Raw genomic sequence first — 18,421 nt, forward strand, 5'->3', positions numbered from 1 at the left:
CACTGTATAAATGGTGCACGATATATCGCGATACGTATCGCAAAATTTATTCCCAATACATTAAATCCCTGGCTGAGGTAAGGACATGATATCCTGGGGCAGGATAAAAATGGTGTTCAACCGCATGTTGGATGCGAAGTCTTACTTTGCTTCTAAAAGACAAAAATACAAGTAGAGCTGTGGCAAGTTGACTTGCAGTGGAGGGTTACAGGCTATAATTCACTTGAATTAGCAAGAGAACTCAGGTGTGATTTTGCACAACTGGCTCATATTTGAGTGTTGCTGTTGGCCTGTGTAAGCTCTTGACGGTGCACATGTCCAAAAAGTCTTTAAAAAAAGGCACTGCTAAGATCCCTTCGGCTCACCATTGGTTTGTGTTGAATACGTCATTTTCAGACTTGCCTAAACATGCAGCACAGGCCTTATCGGCCTGTCAAGCAGAAGACCCGCATGTAGTCACCCGGGATTGACTGACAGTCAGGTTAGTACACCCAAAGCAGGGCATCATTCGAATGACGCTCGCTTATTCACGTCTCGCTCAAAGCAGAAAGAGACTCCATTCCTGCGCTCATTCAAGCGCTTCTGTTGTGAACAAAAACAAAGCAAGCTCTCCCTCGACAGTCTTTGATTCCTCGGCTGGTTTATGAAACGCTGTGATATCAGCTGCTACTTCCCCCGGTGTAGAGCAGGTACTGAAGCTTATTTTGCAAAACAAAAAGGGTGAACTCATCGGATGTGATGTGAAAATAAACGCCTGGAGAGGCTGGGCCATCAAAAAATAAACACAGCCGTTTATAACCAACTTTGTGTTATTAGTCATCCCGGTGGCATCAGCACAGCAGCGAAGGAATGTTTTGAGTTAATTGCATGCGCGCACAATTCTAGGAACATTACAGCAGTGGAGTTGGTTGCAACTAATTAAAAACAGTGGTACCCTACCAACACATGTACAATTTAAGGAGTGGCATTTTTACACTTTTGTGAACTAGAAAACGGCGTACATATGTTTGTGCAAATAGCATGGAAGTACATTCAGCTAAGTCCCTCCCACGCCTGACACTGACTGCTGACTGGTCATAACTGAGGGGATCACTTCATTATGTGATCCATTGACTCTCATTCACTCAAAACATTCATTCTTTTGAAAAAATCACTTGCAACAAACGCAAAGACCAGTCTGCTACATGTTGCCGACTACCAAAGGCAATTTCGAAGCAATTAGCAATTTAGAAGACACTTTTGGTGTTTGTGGGTTTGGATTGGTCACTTTATGCATCATCATTTAATGCTGAAATTCAATTTGGTGTGCTCTTCAGAGTGCCTTTGGTTGTGCATTGGGTTTGGGATGTGTACAAATGAGCGTGCATGCTGCAAATCACATACATATCGGCTTTATAGCCGCATAGGAAAGAGACACAAAAAATAACTGAATTGTCATCTCTACAATACATAAAACAAAAACAAATCAGATACATGTCACATAACTCCTTGACAGTTATGGACCGAGCTACAATGTGAACACGTTCTTACTCAGTTGCTGTAACTAGTTATTTTTCAACAAGACGAAGAATATCTGTGAGTACTATTATGAATATTGTCAACATGAGTGTTATCATTTGTTTTGCTTAAAGATCAGGAGGCAAAGTATTCCATATAGTACATTGGAAATTTTGAACTATCTTTATGGTGTAAGCTGCTTTCTAGCGATTATAACTTTTCTTCCAGGAGCTGTGGAAAAAGACATTACACCCGTGATGCCTCAACCTTCAGTATGTTCCGAAACCCTTGGAATGTGCAATCAAATCTTAGTTTTTAATCGAACACTGGTTGGCAACTTCCTAGAAATGACATATATGCATTTCACAACAATGAAAATATGAAATAATATCAATCCATCAATTCTCTATATCCGCTTATCCTCACTATAATCGCTGGCTGGCAGGCTGGCACCTTTATGAATTAACAGACCCTTTGAAATCTTTCCGTTATACAATTATAAAGCCAACAAACATCAAGGTAAACCGATAGCATGACAGTGAGATTTTCCATCATTTATTAGCATTAATCGAGCGGGCTCTTCTTGAGACCACATAATTTAGGTTTTTCAAATACGTACATGTACAAAATATAAATGGCTGTTTTGTGTTAATTTGGTCTATATTTCAACCTAGACAGACTAAAAAGCTTGCCTCTTTTTTTTGGTAAATGAAATGTTCACTATTTGCCAAAAGGCTGTGCATTGTTAAATCATTTGAGTTTTATTGGTTTTCCATTATGCAGTACTTGTGTCTTTTAATTTTGCGCTCACAAGTCCAAACTAAAAATTTGCCAAATAACAGCTCATATCTCCAAAAATGTATAAACTGGGCCACTCGTATCTCCCGGCACCACAATAATTGGATAAACGTCAGAGCCAGCATCTGATAGTAATTGCTTCAACACAACGTGGAAAAAAAAGCGACTCCGTAAACTTGACATTTCTGTCTTGCATCTTAGTGCCTGTGGACTCTGAATATTGCAGAGTCAACTTTGTTACCCATCCTGTGATGGAAAAGGGAGAAAAATGAAGACAAATGGGAAAGGGGGCATTATTTCAGAGCACCCTTTGATGGATACATCTCCCTCTTTTATACAGCTATCCTGCAAATTTGGCACGTCAGACATAACTGAAGAAAAACTCTATCTGCCGTTGCTTTTTATGCAGAATCAAACCCAAGGCCTGGAGCCACCTCAGGCCCACGCCACGATTTTATGTGGCCCACTTAAGCCAAAAAAGTATGTCTACTTCACGTTTCTTGCTAAATTGACTTTTTCTTTTGATCTTGTTGGAAAATCTGTACAGAAGTTGCAGTTTTTACTTCTAACAGTGATTGCATTTTTTTCTTTTTTTCACTAAATCCCTTCATGACATTAACAGAACAATTTTGTAGATGGTACCCACCATCCAAAAACATGCATGGCAGGTGTATTGGACATACTAAATTGTCCTTAGATGTGATTGGGCACGTGAATGGTTGTTCGTCTCTGTATGCCCTGCGATTGGCTGGCAACCAGTTCAGGGTGTCCCCCTCCGACTGCCTGAAGCCAGCTGAGATAGGCGCCAGCGAGCCTGCGACCATTGTGAGGAGAACCAGCTATAGAAAATGGATGGCTGGATGGTATGGAATGGGCCAGCCAGCAAGTTCAGAAAATCTTTGTATGATTGATGCTGTGAATGTATTGGGAAAAAAAAACAAACAACAACAACCTTGGATAAGCTTACAATAACTTTTCTACAAGAAATGGGTGTAGTCCAGCTCACAAAACAAAAAATATAAACATGTACAGTGGGCCCCCGGGTTACGAACTTAATCCGTTCAGCGGCTACGCTCGTATCTCGAATTGCTCGTATAGCGGGCAATCCAAACCCATGTTAATTCGTGAATGCGTGCAACGCGCGCCGGAGCCTTAGGTAAAAACGACACACTGTATACATATATTAAAATTGAGTGACATAATCTGCTGTACACTTGTATTATATAATAAATACAATGGATAAATGGCTTTTACCTTTGAAACGACGAGACTTGAGCTGGGTGTAAGCAGAGGGGGGCAGAGTCCAACGCTCAAAGTTAACACGGCGATAGATATGCTATTGGTCTTACAGTGTTACAGTAACTCTTTCAGTCAGGGTGCAAATCACGCAGATACTAAAACATCATCCTCTTATTTCTTTCTTTACCGCTGCTAGTAATTTTAGAAGCTATGTCTAACAGATAAAGTTTGCAAAGTCTTCACAACATTCCGTTTTTCACTAATTTTCTCTCCTTCCTTCCATCCTGTCCCATCAAGCTAGATAAAGGCGTTCGGCCAATAGCATATCGGCATTTCTGTGATTGACGTGTGACGCCGGCCAATAGCATCTCCGTGAGTGAGACCGGGTGACCTTAATCGACCAATAGCATATTCGCATCTCCGTGACTGACTGATAATTATTCGCACTTTTTTTTTTAAACAGTTGGAATGTATTGACAATTAATTTAAAAAAAAACACACATTTAAACCAATGACAATTCTTTGTCCTGCAATCGGCACATTTAATTTCATGTCAGCTGTTTTTCCCTTTAGCTGAACAAACACTACACTTAAATGGTAATATATTTAGACACCGTGAGTGAGACAGTCAGTGTGACGTTGTAAGACCAATAGCGTTCACGTTATTGCCACAAGTATCTACTGATGATAGATGATGTCGCTACTGTTGATTTTATTGACGCAATTAAACGAGAACATTTCTACATACTTTATGGCCGGCGTGTCGACTTGCTCGTAAAGCGAGAGGTTTGTTCGTAAGCGGAGGACAAAAATCTCCCTGATCCACGCTCGTAAGGCGAATTGTTCCTAAATCAGGGTGCTCGTAAGCCGGGGGCCGACTGTATTTTAAAAATGCTAAACATTTTTCGTAAAAATACTGAAAAAAATATCTCCATATAGATATAATTCTGCAGGTGCTGAACCATGAGTATACGGTGTACCTAAATTATTTGCTTTTCACAATTTCTATAATTTTTGAACTTTATATCTAATTTGCAAGAGTATATATGATCATCAAGTTGTATAGATTATATGATTTTCATAGTCGTAAAAGCCTTCTGAAAGAAATCATTACTACAGTGTGGTTTGCTACAAAAGTTGGTTGACAGTCCTAGTAGAGACCATTAAAAATGGATAACCTAGACTAGAAGCACGTCCATCATTAAATAAGCAAAACAATGGAGTGAAGCCGCTCCTTTAAATCAATAGCAGAGAAGAGCCAGCAATGGCTAACAGTATGTATTCGTAACGTCTTGTTGGATTTACTTCCGATGGTGTACTGTCAGGATTTGCAGATCGATCAATGATGTCATCGATCGGACACATGAAATAATTTATTGTGGCCAGCAAACTCTTGTAACCCCAAAAACCCAAGGCATTCTGTGCTTCCTTGTTAATAATGCAATGTTTTACCAGCATATACAGTTGAATTTACGTGTTTTGAATGTTTCCAGTATCATTATGGGCAGAGTTTTTCAGGTTTAAATATGACTTTTTTCCAATGCATTTTGATAGTTGTCAATTCTGTGAAAATGTTGGTAATTTGTGGATGGATGGATGGATGGATGGATAGATGGATGGATGGATGGATGGATGGATGGATGGATGGATGGATGGATGGATGGATGGATGGATGGATGGATGGATGGATGGATGGATGGAATAATGGGGGTTGACAATAGTCAAGAAACGAGTTGTTTAAATAAATGTGTTATTGCTGTAAATATTTGTCACTGACCAAGATATATCACCAAAACATATTTTAAACCACTTAAAAAAGACATTTTCAATTATTATTACATTTTTGCGGCACATGTCTCACAGCAATTACCTTTGCTGAACATCTATGCCACTGACGTATACAGACAAGTTTATCAATGAACTATTGCAGTTTGTGGCTGATTATATCCACAGCTGTGGGCATTAAATCATAATTGGACACTTGGCCTATTGTACAAAATACAAATCAAGCGTTTGATAGTGGCCACAACAGGGCCAAAGAATTGAAACTTCACACTTGTGTTCCTCCTTCCCAGTATTCCCTTACATTCAGACACCGTTTCGCCTCCATAGAGCTGTGATACCAACACCTCTGGAGGTGGCAAACTGCCATATCTCATCTGTGGGTCCCTTCATTCTCCACCATCAGTTAACCATCAATTCAGAAAATGCAACTGGACTTGAGTCAGTTGCAGCCCATGAATGCAGGGCTCATTACATGGAAACAATGTGCCCACATTTGGGATGGATGGAGCTGAGATGAACCCGAACCGTCACTCCCTAAACATGACCAGATGTGTGCGGCGTGCATGACTCAGAATAGTGTGAGTGTGTGTGTGTGTTCCTGTACGACTGCACTTGTGAGAACCGATTTTAGTTTTCTACCGACATATTGAGGACATTTGGGGGAAGTGAGGATATTTGACCTGTCCTGTCCTCACTTGTTCGTACCTCGTTTTGAGGGTCAAGAATTGCATTTGGATTATAGGTTTGAATTGGGTTAGGGGAAGCGAGGCAATCATTTCTGACGGTTAATGTTAGGATCGATGTAATTTATTATGTCAATGGATGTTCCCAAAAGTACAGCGTGTGTTTGAGTCTTTAATCTGCGCAGGAAGTTACCGACTAGGATCACGTTGTGCACTGGTGCACACGTAACGAATCCTCAACTCATGTTGGCAATGAAAGTGGAAATGCAACAACTGTTTTCTATGACATTTTTTGTGCGTCTAATAAATGCACCGCACTCTTACAATCGGGTTCAGAGGTCGACTCAAGAGGGATTAAGGGATCATACACGCCAGCGAGACTACTATTGATTCTCCCAGAATGACGCCATATGAAATGGGCGCACATGACAACGTGAGCGCTGTATCGGCGAAATGCAGGAATATATCAGCGGCAATGGAAACACTTACTTCCCGATCACCTCGCAGAGCTCGTACACATCTTCGAAGAGAATGTCGTCGTCCGCCATAGTCTCACTTCCACCGAGAAGGTGCAAATCCCAAGTACTATTGGGTTAGACTCCAAACAAGGAGGGGACAGGGCCACGACCAGGTGACCGTTGACAATAATGACTGACAAACGTCGCGCCCGCGCCCAGCGGCGGCGGTGTCCTCGCCTCGGTGGATAATTCCCGGTAAACCGTCTGTGGAAGCTCCCCCGACCACCCCCGGCTCCCCCCGAGAATTCCGCTGCGTCGTCGGGTACGAAGCGGCGCAGGGGGAGCTCGGTAATCCCGGAGTGGGAGAGCACTAGTGCGGCCCCGCCTTTCGCAGTTTTCCCGATGGCACGCTCCGGTGTGAGAGCCAACGATCAAGCTCAGCCTGCCACAATCGGTCTGGCCGGCTCTTGGCGTCCACTTAAATTTCTGTCCAGGTGGGTTTACACTGAGCTTCACATCCCGAGAAGCCGCTGATTGCCAACCTTCGTGTCCGCCGGCTGCACGCCGACGATCCTCTCCGGAGCTGCCGGGGGAAAAAATCCAAAAGCGTCGCTCTCGACTTCACTCCACTTCTCTGGGTTCGTGTTTTCTTCCCCACATCAATGTCTTCTGTTCGGCTGCAAGGAGCGACCCAAGCCCCGCCCACCGCACTAGTGGTTGTGAAACTGCTCCCCGCCGTCTTCCATGTTGGCTCAGGGAGCACTCCCAGAATTCTCCGAGAGCCGGTGAAACGGTGAGAGCCAACATGGCGACGCAGCAGGCTGGTGGAGGCTAACGAGCCGCAGTTTCCTCAGGACTATTTCATTGGCCAGGGCAGTCCCAGTGGTGTAGACTTGCAAGGAACCTCGCCATTCAAATAAAAAAGAAATCCTCTTGTTTTAAGTGTTGTAATTTGAATATTGTCATACATTGTATCAGATTTAAAATGCATTTCAAAGATCGATGTAACTACTGTACATTTCAGAATGCCAACAAATTGCACATCTCATACCTACATCCTGCAAACAAATATTTGCATCAGTGTAGGCACACTCAGTACACAATGAGACTATTTAGTGGAAAACTCAAAATGAGTTGTGTCTCGCAATACAATTGCCTCCCATATCACCAAAACACTCTGAAGGGAAACAAATATGTATGCCATCAAGTGAATCACAAGATTCCTTGTATATATAAGTAAAATATATCATCATGTGGGCCGGACTGATCAAATCATGGTACATAACACAAAAACATCTATCTATCCATCCATCCATCTTATTGGGCTACTTATCCTCACATTTCTTTCCCAGCTGGCTTCAGGCAGTAGGAGGGGGACACTCTGAACTGGTGTCCACCCAAGTGTAGGGCACACATATCAAAATAAAACTTACAAGCTGTTTTGTTTCAACTTTCCACCTTGAAAGTTGAAACATAACTGCTTTTAGGTTTTAATTTGAACAGTAATTTTCGAACCGTTTGCATCAATTAACACCTTAGAAAATACATAGTGTACTTTCTAAGTATCGCAATGACCAACTTTGAAATAGTCACATATTAAGGCCTTGTGTCTACAAAGACAAGAAATAGGTTTTAATACAAAAATAAAGTATAATTAATAGAGTATAATTAATGTTTTAATGAGCCATGTAATGTTTTGCACGATTTGAATCATAACATTTAAGCTGAGCCTGGCATTTTTTTCCTGTGGGAAGATTTGTTTTGGAATGAGAACAACTTGGGTGCCAGCAAGCCAACTGGTTAGCCCCCTAAATTGTCTGTGAATGTGCTTGTTTGTTAATCCATTTGTTTGAAATTTCACATCTTATTTTGTATTTGTTTTTAAATAAACTTACCTGTCAAATATAAATTATGGTTGGTACGCTTCCTCTCGTTTAAGCAATTTACCTCACAAGACAGCTTCTTTTCGACTGACACTTGGCTGAAATCCAATATTGAAACCAAAGCAGTGGAGAAAGCCCCGAAAATTAAAAGTCAAGCCTGTTATCCCTTAAACAATTTTGCCCTTTTTCCTAATCACTCTGCTTTGAATCAAATGACATGCAAGAGATTGTTTACTGGTGATGCGATTAAATTTTAGGGGGACTTTTTCCACCTGAAAGTACAGGCATGGTAAAACGTCTTCTACTGGAATCTACTGTATGTAGTGTGCTTTTAAGTTCTTGAGCTTGCCACAGGATCACACAGGTCCAAACACCTCGTTTCAAGGCACGTCTCAGTAGAATCCCATTTGGCTTAGGAATCACAGGAATCAGGACATCAGAGAAAATCTTATCTGCAACCAACACACCATTCTCAACTCAGCCAGTGGGCCAATCTGCCCAATTTGTTTGTGTGTGTATGTGTGCTCAGGGCACTGTGTACTCTCAGAAATCCCATACAAAGTTCATAATCAGTGCATTGACTGATGGGGTCTCTTGTAACATACAACATATGAGACACTCTTTCCTGCCTCAAGGCACTAATCGGCGCATATCAGAGAGCCACGTTTTGATGTTGCTTAATGTTATCCTCTGCTCGTTTTGGTTTTTGGAGTACTACCTACGCTTGGCCCTATGGCGGAGTTTAGAGCAGAGGTTGCTCCATTTTTCATGTGGAAAGCAAACTGTACCACGCCGAGAGGCTGAATGATAAGTATTGCGCATGGAATTCATCATCTTTTTTGTTGGGAGAACCAAGTGAGGGGACCTGCATTCACTTCAACTTGAAACCATGCACACACACTCATTTTGTGATGATTTTCAACATGTACACATGCGAGCGAGAGCTTTAGGAATGGCCGAAGGTTGGTCAGGTCTAAAGAAAAAAAATGTCGTGCCCTGTTTGTGTACCTAAACATTTAGAGTTTTTTTCAGAACATCCATCCATCCATCCATCCATCCATCCATCCATCCATCCATCATTAATAGCCAAGATACACCACAGATCAAAACCACAGGGCAGAAACAACCATTCCCTCTCACAAACACACCTAAGGACAATTTAGCGTGTCCAGTTTACTTACCTTGCATGTTTTTGGAATATGGGAGGTAACAGGAGTAACAGGAGGAAACCCATGCAGGAACAGGGAGAACACGCAAACTCCCCTAAGAAAGGCGGAAGCGAACCCTCTAACTCTGACCTGTGAGGCTGATGTGCTAACCAGTCTCCCACCGAGCAGCTGATCAACACATATATTTAAAATTCCCACGTGCTTTTCAGATCCACATATTTTCTATTTCTACATTCACAAATATTTACGTATTTGATTTTTACACATTTGTTTTTATTGCATTTATCATGCTTGGCCATTTGTTTATGTTGTATTCTGTGTTTTAGAATGTGCATTTGTATGTCGGTGGGCACGCGTGTTTATTTTTAAGGCAAACATCACGCTGTTGCAGATTTCCATACAGAGGTCTTCAGATGTCACGCGTCTAAAGGCCTGTTCCTTCTTCGTCCACAGGAAGGCAGTGTTTCCGTCTCCATTGAACGGAAACACAAGCCGCCTCCCTTTAATTGAAAGACAGAAAACTAGAAGATATCTGATCTTTTGTTATGTCTTTATTTAGCAAATGTCGGGGTGCAGGACAATATATGACTACCGATATATATCTACCGGTTAGCTTGTTTTTTTTGCCTTCAACAGGACAGCACTCTTATATTGTCTACTCTTCCATAATGTAACAGTAAATCGGTATACTGTATACTGTTTTTTTCTCTCCAAGAGACGTGTTTTTTTTTTTTTTTTACACCCACCATTCTTGGAACACAGCAAACGTCTCATCATTGAATAAAATAAAAATTCTGTGAAATAAGCATTTGCGAAAATGCGGTCTCGTGTGAGATTTGACAAAAAAACACCCTCGTAAAAGAGATACTACAGTTATTCAGCAATTTTCAGCCGTTTAAAGTTATTATTTGCCCTTAACTAATATGCTGACAAATTTTCAAGTACAAAAAATGCTTAAAAAAAATGACATTTTCCCCTTGTTGACAACTGAAAATGACATCACATGCTCAAGTACAGACCAATCACAGCTCAGCATATCACCTAACATGCATGTTTTGGGAATATGGGAGGAGGCTGGAGTGCCCAGAAAGAACCCACACAGGCTCAGGGAGAACATGCAAACTCCGAACAAGAAGGCCGGAACCAGTCAGAATTGAACTCGGGACACTTAACTGTGAAGCAGACGTGCTAAACACTCTTCCACCAAGCCACCACCCAGCACATGTGATACCATTTTCAGTCAAGAGAGGCAAAATGCACTTTTAAAGTTATTTATTGAACATGAAAAATAATTCAGCTATTAATTATAGATCAAATACTAATTTTTTACTGCCAAAAACAGCAAAATAAGTTCAGTATTCCTTTAAGGGTTGCTCCACTAAAAAAGGGGAACGTTCCATCAAAGTGGATAAGTGACATGCTTGTCGATGAGAGGATCTGCACAACTAAAAAATTGCACAGCACCTTTTCTGACTTAATGCAAGGGAAAATGACCCTCAATGCATTCCTTGTCTGCACCTCATGTGGAAGGGCTGGTAAACAAAAATGCATGACTACCTGTACTCGTGACTCTCTTCAGATGCTGCTAACAAAGTAGAAATCAATGCCTGTTAACATGGATTTAATCAATGGCCTTCAAAGACTGAAGAAATATATTATTTGGTTAGTGGTGTCGATGGCACGTGCACACGCACCCCCCCCCCCCCCCCCCCCCCCACACACACACACACACACACTTACACACACACGCACCGTACGGCACACACACACTCTTACACACACTCTTACACACACACACACACACACACACAGAGAACGGCAAAGTGGAGCTAATCTGTCTGGCTGACTGCAGCCCAGGCGGTGTCTGCAGGGTGCTTATCAGGCACATGGAGAGCAGCTAGCTATGAGATGAATGGTAAATGCAATGTTTTGCTTTAAAGCAGTTGCCTCCTTCGGTGTGCTTATAAACACACAAATGTCTGTTTGTGATTTTATGTCCTGTTTACTCTGCACTTTACCCCCTGTGTTCAATTGTAAAGGCTTCTTCAATTGGGCCACCAAGCGTGTATGCATTACGTAAACCACTCTTGACCGCTCATTGCAAATTTATGTTTGCTGTGTCATTTTTGCATTGGTGGATACTTGTGCAAGAAATAACAAAGATTAACATGCAAAGATTAACGTGCATGTAAGTGTTAGCATGCTCTGTATTTTATTACATTAATGTTCATTTTGTATGCTGCTGGGATCTGTTTTTGTCTCCTATTGAATTAAATGTTTCCATTTAGATACAGTGGTACAGGTTGAATTCCTTTTTAGGGCCCTTTACTCAGGTTTCCCCATTGAAATGAATCGGAAAGCCAATTAGCATAGTTTCATTACCGATGTGTTCAAAGGGGATGTACCCTGAAAAGTGAATGAATGAAAACAGAGGAAATTTTGTGCTAGGAGCAAAGCCATTAAGGGTTTGGCCAATTTTGACACAAGTGAGCTACTTTTCATAATATTCACCCCTGCACTTAGTTCATATGGCGATAACATGCCAGCAAGCCTGTGGGAAGATCAAGAAGCTACTTTAAGGGATAAGTGTGACTACAATATCTTAAACAGATCAATGTAAATCCTCAATGAAACATAGCATTTCTCTGGACAAATTGGACGGTTTATTTCTTAGACAAGTGCAGGCCAGTGGATTTGCAAGAGGGAGGTATACACCGCTGTGGCAGAACTTATTTCTTGGGGCGGGGGGGATGATGTCCTAACGAACGTTGAACATGTGTGTCTTTGGGCACAAGCAGTTTTGTTTTACAATGCACAACACACAGTGCGAGGTGATCAGCCGCTATATGCCCACAGCCCCCAGCACTTTCCCCCTTACGCACAATGCACGTTTTCTTAAAGGGCCAGGCTCAGCCTGTGTTGTCATTCTTTCTAAAACCCTCATGCATCGGCATATCCCATGAATGTACGTCACGGCACAGCTCTCACACTCACAGCCATAAGTTCAACACTCTTATGTTAAAAAACAAAAACAAAACAAAAAAAACCCTTAAAACTAATAACCATAAAAAAAAAAAAAAAAACACTAAGCATTTCAGCTGCAAAAAGTGAAGCGTGACGCAGCAAGGGAACACTGTATTCCTTTGGTCAAAATCTTTCACCTAGCCCAAGTTTGAATAAAACATTTTTTGAAATGTTAAATTATTTAAAATGAAATACAAATATATCATGTTTAAAATACACTCTGTGGTGTCATTTCCTGTATGGCATATTGTTGTTCTTATATCGGAGCTGCCCTGTTCATTTGAATGTTTTTTTTTTTTTTTTATCATGGAAAATATATTTCAAATGTGAATATTCGTTTAGCAATTAATTTAAAAGTTGTGTAAAAAAAGTCATTTTATTAGTTCTACACAAAACACAAATCTTATTGATATTTCTATGCTCGAGTTACAAGTATGTACAATAAAAGCCCTACTTTCAGCCCCCCAAATTGTCAGGGAAATCGATCACTGTTGATGTTGAGAATTTTTCTTCACAGCTAGTCGACATGCTGATGGAGAAATCTTCTTTAAGATGTTGTATCGACTTTCTAGCAGTAGAGGCTGTTCACATACATTTAACTGCATTTTTGCATCAGAAAGGTTTATTCTAACAGATGTGCAATGCACAGTTGCGTGTCATGTCAATTAAATGGCATGGAACCTGGAGGCTGGCACTAGTAATGGCCAAATGAAGCTTCATGAAGCTCGTTCCACTCTAAGGGCTTCTCTTCCACAAGTAAAAGCCACTTGCCTAGCTCAGCCTAATTGTTTAGCCCAGGCTGTCATGGTAAATAAAAGCCATAGTCAGCATGGGTAGGTGGAGCACCATACTTGAATCCTTCTTCTTAGTCCTAAGTGTGATACAAGAATGTCACAGACATTTTATTAACATAATGGGTATCTGTTTCAATATTGTGGCTTTTTTGGAGGAATTTCGCTCTACTTTGTTGTGGAAAGGCAAGACTTGTAGCAACGGAAACCCAATAGGAATTGTATTTGATAAAGCTTCATTCCTTTGTATTGAGTTTTGCATTTTCTGTAATTGTATTGTGAATTATTATTTGATTCTTTTAATATTGCTGCTCAATTATGAGTAAAAAAAGAATCAATCCATTATATGGGTCAATTTGACCCAAATTTTTGGGTAAGGTTGCATAAAATAACCCCACAAAAGGGTCGTTCTATACAAGACAACCTGAAAAATTGAGTTGTTTTGTGTAATACAACCCTGGAATTGGGCCAGTCCCTTTACCCTGTAGTTTTAGGGAAAAAGAAGTGTCTGTTTCGAATCTTTCAAACGAAAGATTTGTTAAAACTAGGTTTAGATTACACCATTACAACACGGGAGAAAATCGCCATGAAATTTGACATCAATATGGAATAAATGTATGAAGGTATTTTCAAGATAAACAGTCCAAGAGGATAACATATGCTGATTGATTTCATCGGTTATTAAAGCTACATCTTTATAAAATATATGAAGCTGTACTATGAGCTTCATTGGAAAGGTATTGTGATAAATATTGTGGCCCATTCATTGATTTCTCACCTTCACTCGTGAAAGTAAATTGATCGGCCAGACTTTTGCTGCTGTTCTTGTCAGGTGAGCGACATTCAAGTTGAGTATGAGTCATTCGCACAAAGAAACGTGTTGTAACCTTGACGATGTTCTGTACATGAAAATGAAAACGCAGAAAGCACTGAATGTGCAAATGCTGCCATGAAAAAACAGCATTTTAAGTTCTATGCACCATTTCACCTGCCCTTCAGTGCAGACAATGATAAAGAAATTCAATGAAGATTTGGAGTTCGTGGTGGAAAGGAGAAAAAAAGGAGAAATAACATATATTTGCCTTCGCAAAAATGTGTCTCCTGAAAGCAAATGACGAGTGTCAACACAACCTTATTTATTGTAACAGCAGTAGTTGCTCAAAATGACAGCTTCCAGATAAATGCGGCTCTCTGAATAATGCACCAGACATTGGTAATCATACTCTTCAAACATCACAAAAAGGCCTCAACTATATGACCTCACATTTATGTTCTAATGCACAGGTGTCAAACTCCAGTCCTCTCTCTCAAACACAACTGATTCAAATGATTAGGATCAATTTCAAGCTCCTGCAGAGCTTGCTAATAAGCTAATCATTTGAATCAGTTGTGTTGTGGAGATAAAACCGGAAAACATGCAGGATATCGGCACTCGAGGACTGGAGCTCGACACCTATGTTGAATCTAATGCCACTGTCATGTGGCAAAACAGTTTCCTAGGAACAAGAGGTTGTCCTCTGCCTCAATAATAAACCCAATAAATCAATTAACTGATACAGATCGTGCATTGTGTCTCATTGAATGTTGTGAAGGGATACCTAATAATGTAAAGCAAAGGTTGAGGTAAAATGCTCAGGAAATTTATGACACGGTGAGCCCAAAAACACGGGAAATAAAACTGGGACAGCACTGGGGCAACTTTACAAACTTTCGCACAACAACCATTACATTATTGTTGTTATTATTATTATTATTAGCTTTAGTAGTAGTAGTAGAAGTGGCAATAGCAATAGTAATAATATTAATACAGTAGCATTTGAACCTCAAATTAAAATGGTTTCAAGCACATTAACTCATTCAATGCCAGGTATGTGTTTTCACATTTTTTAAGAGTCCGGACATTCAATCCCAGATACTTAAGTATCGATTTAATACATAAATATCTAGAAATTAATGTCCTTAATGTACTTAAGTAACAATTTGATAGTTAAGTATCTAGGATTTATGGTCCAGACTCTGAAAAGATGTGAAAATACGCCCCTGGCATTAAATGAGCTAATATGTCAAAAAAATTCAGGATTTAAAATGCATAGCTGTGGAGTAAAATCATTACAGGTCGAAAAGCATCATACACATCATATAGAAAACACCAAGATGTGCCAAGCAATTAAATGGGCAATAGGTGCCTACTTTGAAGAATCTAAATTATATAACATATTATCTGACTGCAATCAAGAGTTGACAGATTACCTTTTATCCTGCCCAAGGAAATGTTTTCATGGATCCGATGAGACGCTACCCTAAAATTCATGTGAGAAGACTTTATGTGACTAGTTTGTCAACCTGAGTATATTTATCCTGGCGTTAGCCGTCCATTCCTGCTTGAGGCTCCAGAGCTCAGACGATACGGGAGCTCTGTCTGCTGCTTGAGGAATCAATCAGGAATATCTGGATAAAGTTGATAAGAGTGCAACACCGTGTCACTTGCTATCTTGTTCCCCTTTCTAGCACACAGAAGTAGTGAGTAAAATTAAAATTGAAAACAATCTTAAAAAAACAATCTAATTGCACCCACCCTCCTGAATACTGCACTGGTGATCTCAGAACTCTTTCAGTTTATTTTTTTTAACACAAACATAAGCAATAAATGAATCTTTATAATATCAGGCTTAGTATCCTTAAATGTGTTTTTTTTTATAGTTTAGGTCGATGCTAAAATCAAGGCAAATAAACCATTAAATAAAAGTTTCTTTATCTACTTCACCTAGAGTTAATAACAATGCAATCAGAACTGTGGAAATAATACTTCATTTTTTCACGTTTTATGAAAAAAAAATATATGAAAAAATGTGGACTGCAATTCTCTTACACTGAACATATGTAGAGACTAAACAAATGAATAAATAAATACAATATATAAGACCCACTGAAATGAAGAAGTGCACCAACACCAAATTCCAACCTTTGCAACATGAATATTGCATTCACCGCATTGCAATGTCAAATTGTATTAGATTAATTGTTCAGCCCTTTTTGAAACAGTAAGGCTAACCGTTTGGGATTGGATGATAGTTTACAGTAAACGGTTTACAGTCTAACAAAATCCAAGGATTGTTTCATCAGCAACTTCATATTTGATGACTTTAGAGCCTGTTTGAGGAAGAGGACACCGTGATAAACAGCAGGGAGGATTCTCACTTGCACTGACATTTTCATAAACCCAACAAGATGGAATATTTTAATCCGGCGAGAGCTCAAGCGCTTTAGCTGTGCTCTAGTCAGAACGCTCCCTCTGGAGAGGAGGCTGCTTAAGATGAGCTCATCGCTGCGCACCTCACCTTTATCCGCCATGAGCTAAGCCTCAGGGCCACAGGAACAAATCTTGTGTACCCCCCCCAACATCATATAGTAATCTGTAATAACTGTCATAATGTATTTTACAGTTATGACATCACCTGACCTTGAATGTGGGCATGAATTTCATCCTTTTGTGTCACTTCTTCTTTGCAAAATACTGATGAGATTCTATTCATACGACTTTCAACCATCATTCTAACTCCTTGCCACAATTTACGAATCATTTTTAATATTTTAAATTATTTCAATATAATATTGACCTCAATGTCAATATTCTCCATCTGATCTACCATTTATGCCTCTTAAATGAATATAAACGAAAGAAAAACGTTGTACAGTACAGCCCGCTATCAAGACAAAACATGAGTCATGTAAGAATGCCAAAGCATTGTTGAGAAAATGTGTTTTTTTTAAAAGGTTGTTGTTGTTGTTTGCAGTGTGGTAGAATTGCAAAGAATCATACTGTTTGGTGATCCTAATATTTTGTACAGTACTGTATATATATTAGAAACATTTCTCAGCATAGTTAAGTGGTAAATGGATTGCATTTCTATTACCACTTTCAAAACAGGAACTCCATGATGTACCCCATTAGTTTGAATACTCCCCTACTTTAAAAAAAAATAAAACACAGCCCAAGCAGATTTACGTTCTGGCCCAGATCGATGGATGTAAACCCGTTACAGTTGGTGTTCCGTCCGTAAAGCACATGGTAAAAAAGACAGACGCGCTTGTCGAAGGTAGGAGGCGTCGAGCGCTTGCGTCGGTGACTCAGCTCTTCATGGACCAAAGCCGAATGTCTGGTAATTGCCCAGATGGCGAAACTCTCCCATTATGAATCTCTTCAATGCGATCGAAGGATTTTACCTGCCCTGAGCAGTAGCACAACAAAGCTAGACTCTATTATAGAACTTGTAGTGGTCCAGTTTTTGTTAAACTAATCTGTTTAGTAAAAATAACTGCCTCTGGAAGGGTACATGGAACAGGGACGGTGGATGCAACTCGACTTTGTTTATTGCATTAACTGGCATGCATTCATGTAACAGCAGCGTTAGCAATAGCAGTAACGGGAGTAGTAGTCGCAACAACAGCAACAGTAGCAGTAATTTTAGCAATAGCAGTAGTAGTAGCAGGAAGGAAAACCGTCAATACATCCCGGTTCCAACATTGAACCTGGTGACCGCTTACAGCGCGGACACTTACATACAGCCCGCCTACCCCGTATGCACAAATCTGAAATCAATGATCTACAATCAACCCCACGCATACACATAATCTTTGGATAACACAAATGATCACCATAACAAAATACATTTAAGCGAGAACGTTCTACTGTAGGGTTCCACTTTCTGTCACTCAAGTTATCAGCAAGTTGCAGTACTCAGCTTGCTTGTAAAAATAAGAACTTTTATCTATTACACAGCGGCGGTCCGTGCGTTTCACATTTAGGCCTTCAGTGGTTACACATTACTGGGCTAGACAGGCTAATTTCCAGCGCTTTTAAACATCAATAAACCCGCATCAGCGATGGAAACTTATCAGTTAAGCTGTATCAATATAATTATACAGCTGACGGTATCATTATACGCGATACTGCCAGAACTTAAAATAATGAATAGTAATTTTAAGTTATTTGTTCACAAAGTTTTATGAAATCCACCAAGTGTCATGTCAGTGTGGCATGCTGGCGACGGATGTGGGAAGGTGGATCCAAAATGCAGGGAGGCAGGATGAGAC

General features: G+C 40.2%; 1 protein-coding gene across 19 annotated transcripts in view; it reads right to left on the bottom strand.

Moving 5' to 3' along the window:
• The window catches only part of LOC148423109 (peripheral plasma membrane protein CASK), a 115,814-nt gene extending 108,682 nt beyond the window's left edge, over positions 1–7,132 (bottom strand). For 6 of the 19 annotated variants that reach the window (XM_088414650.1, XM_088414649.1, XM_088414642.1 and 3 more), the window contains exon 1: positions 6,492–7,131. In XM_088414650.1, the coding sequence (XP_088270776.1) occupies positions 6,492–6,550 (59 nt within the window). In that variant the 5' untranslated portion in view covers positions 6,551–7,131. Of the gene's footprint in view, positions 1–6,491 lie in introns of all 19 variants that reach the window. The other 13 variants (XM_088414658.1, XM_088414655.1, XM_088414657.1 and 10 more) reach the window with 3 other exon arrangements.
• Between the last annotated feature and the right edge of the window lie 11,289 nt (positions 7,133–18,421).

The sequence above is a fragment of the Hippichthys cyanospilos genome, chromosome 5 (genome assembly GCF_059441005.1).
Source record: "Hippichthys cyanospilos isolate Australia breed blue-spotted pipefish chromosome 5, RoL_Hcya_1.0, whole genome shotgun sequence".
NCBI classification, from domain to species: Eukaryota; Metazoa; Chordata; class Actinopteri; order Syngnathiformes; family Syngnathidae; genus Hippichthys; species Hippichthys cyanospilos.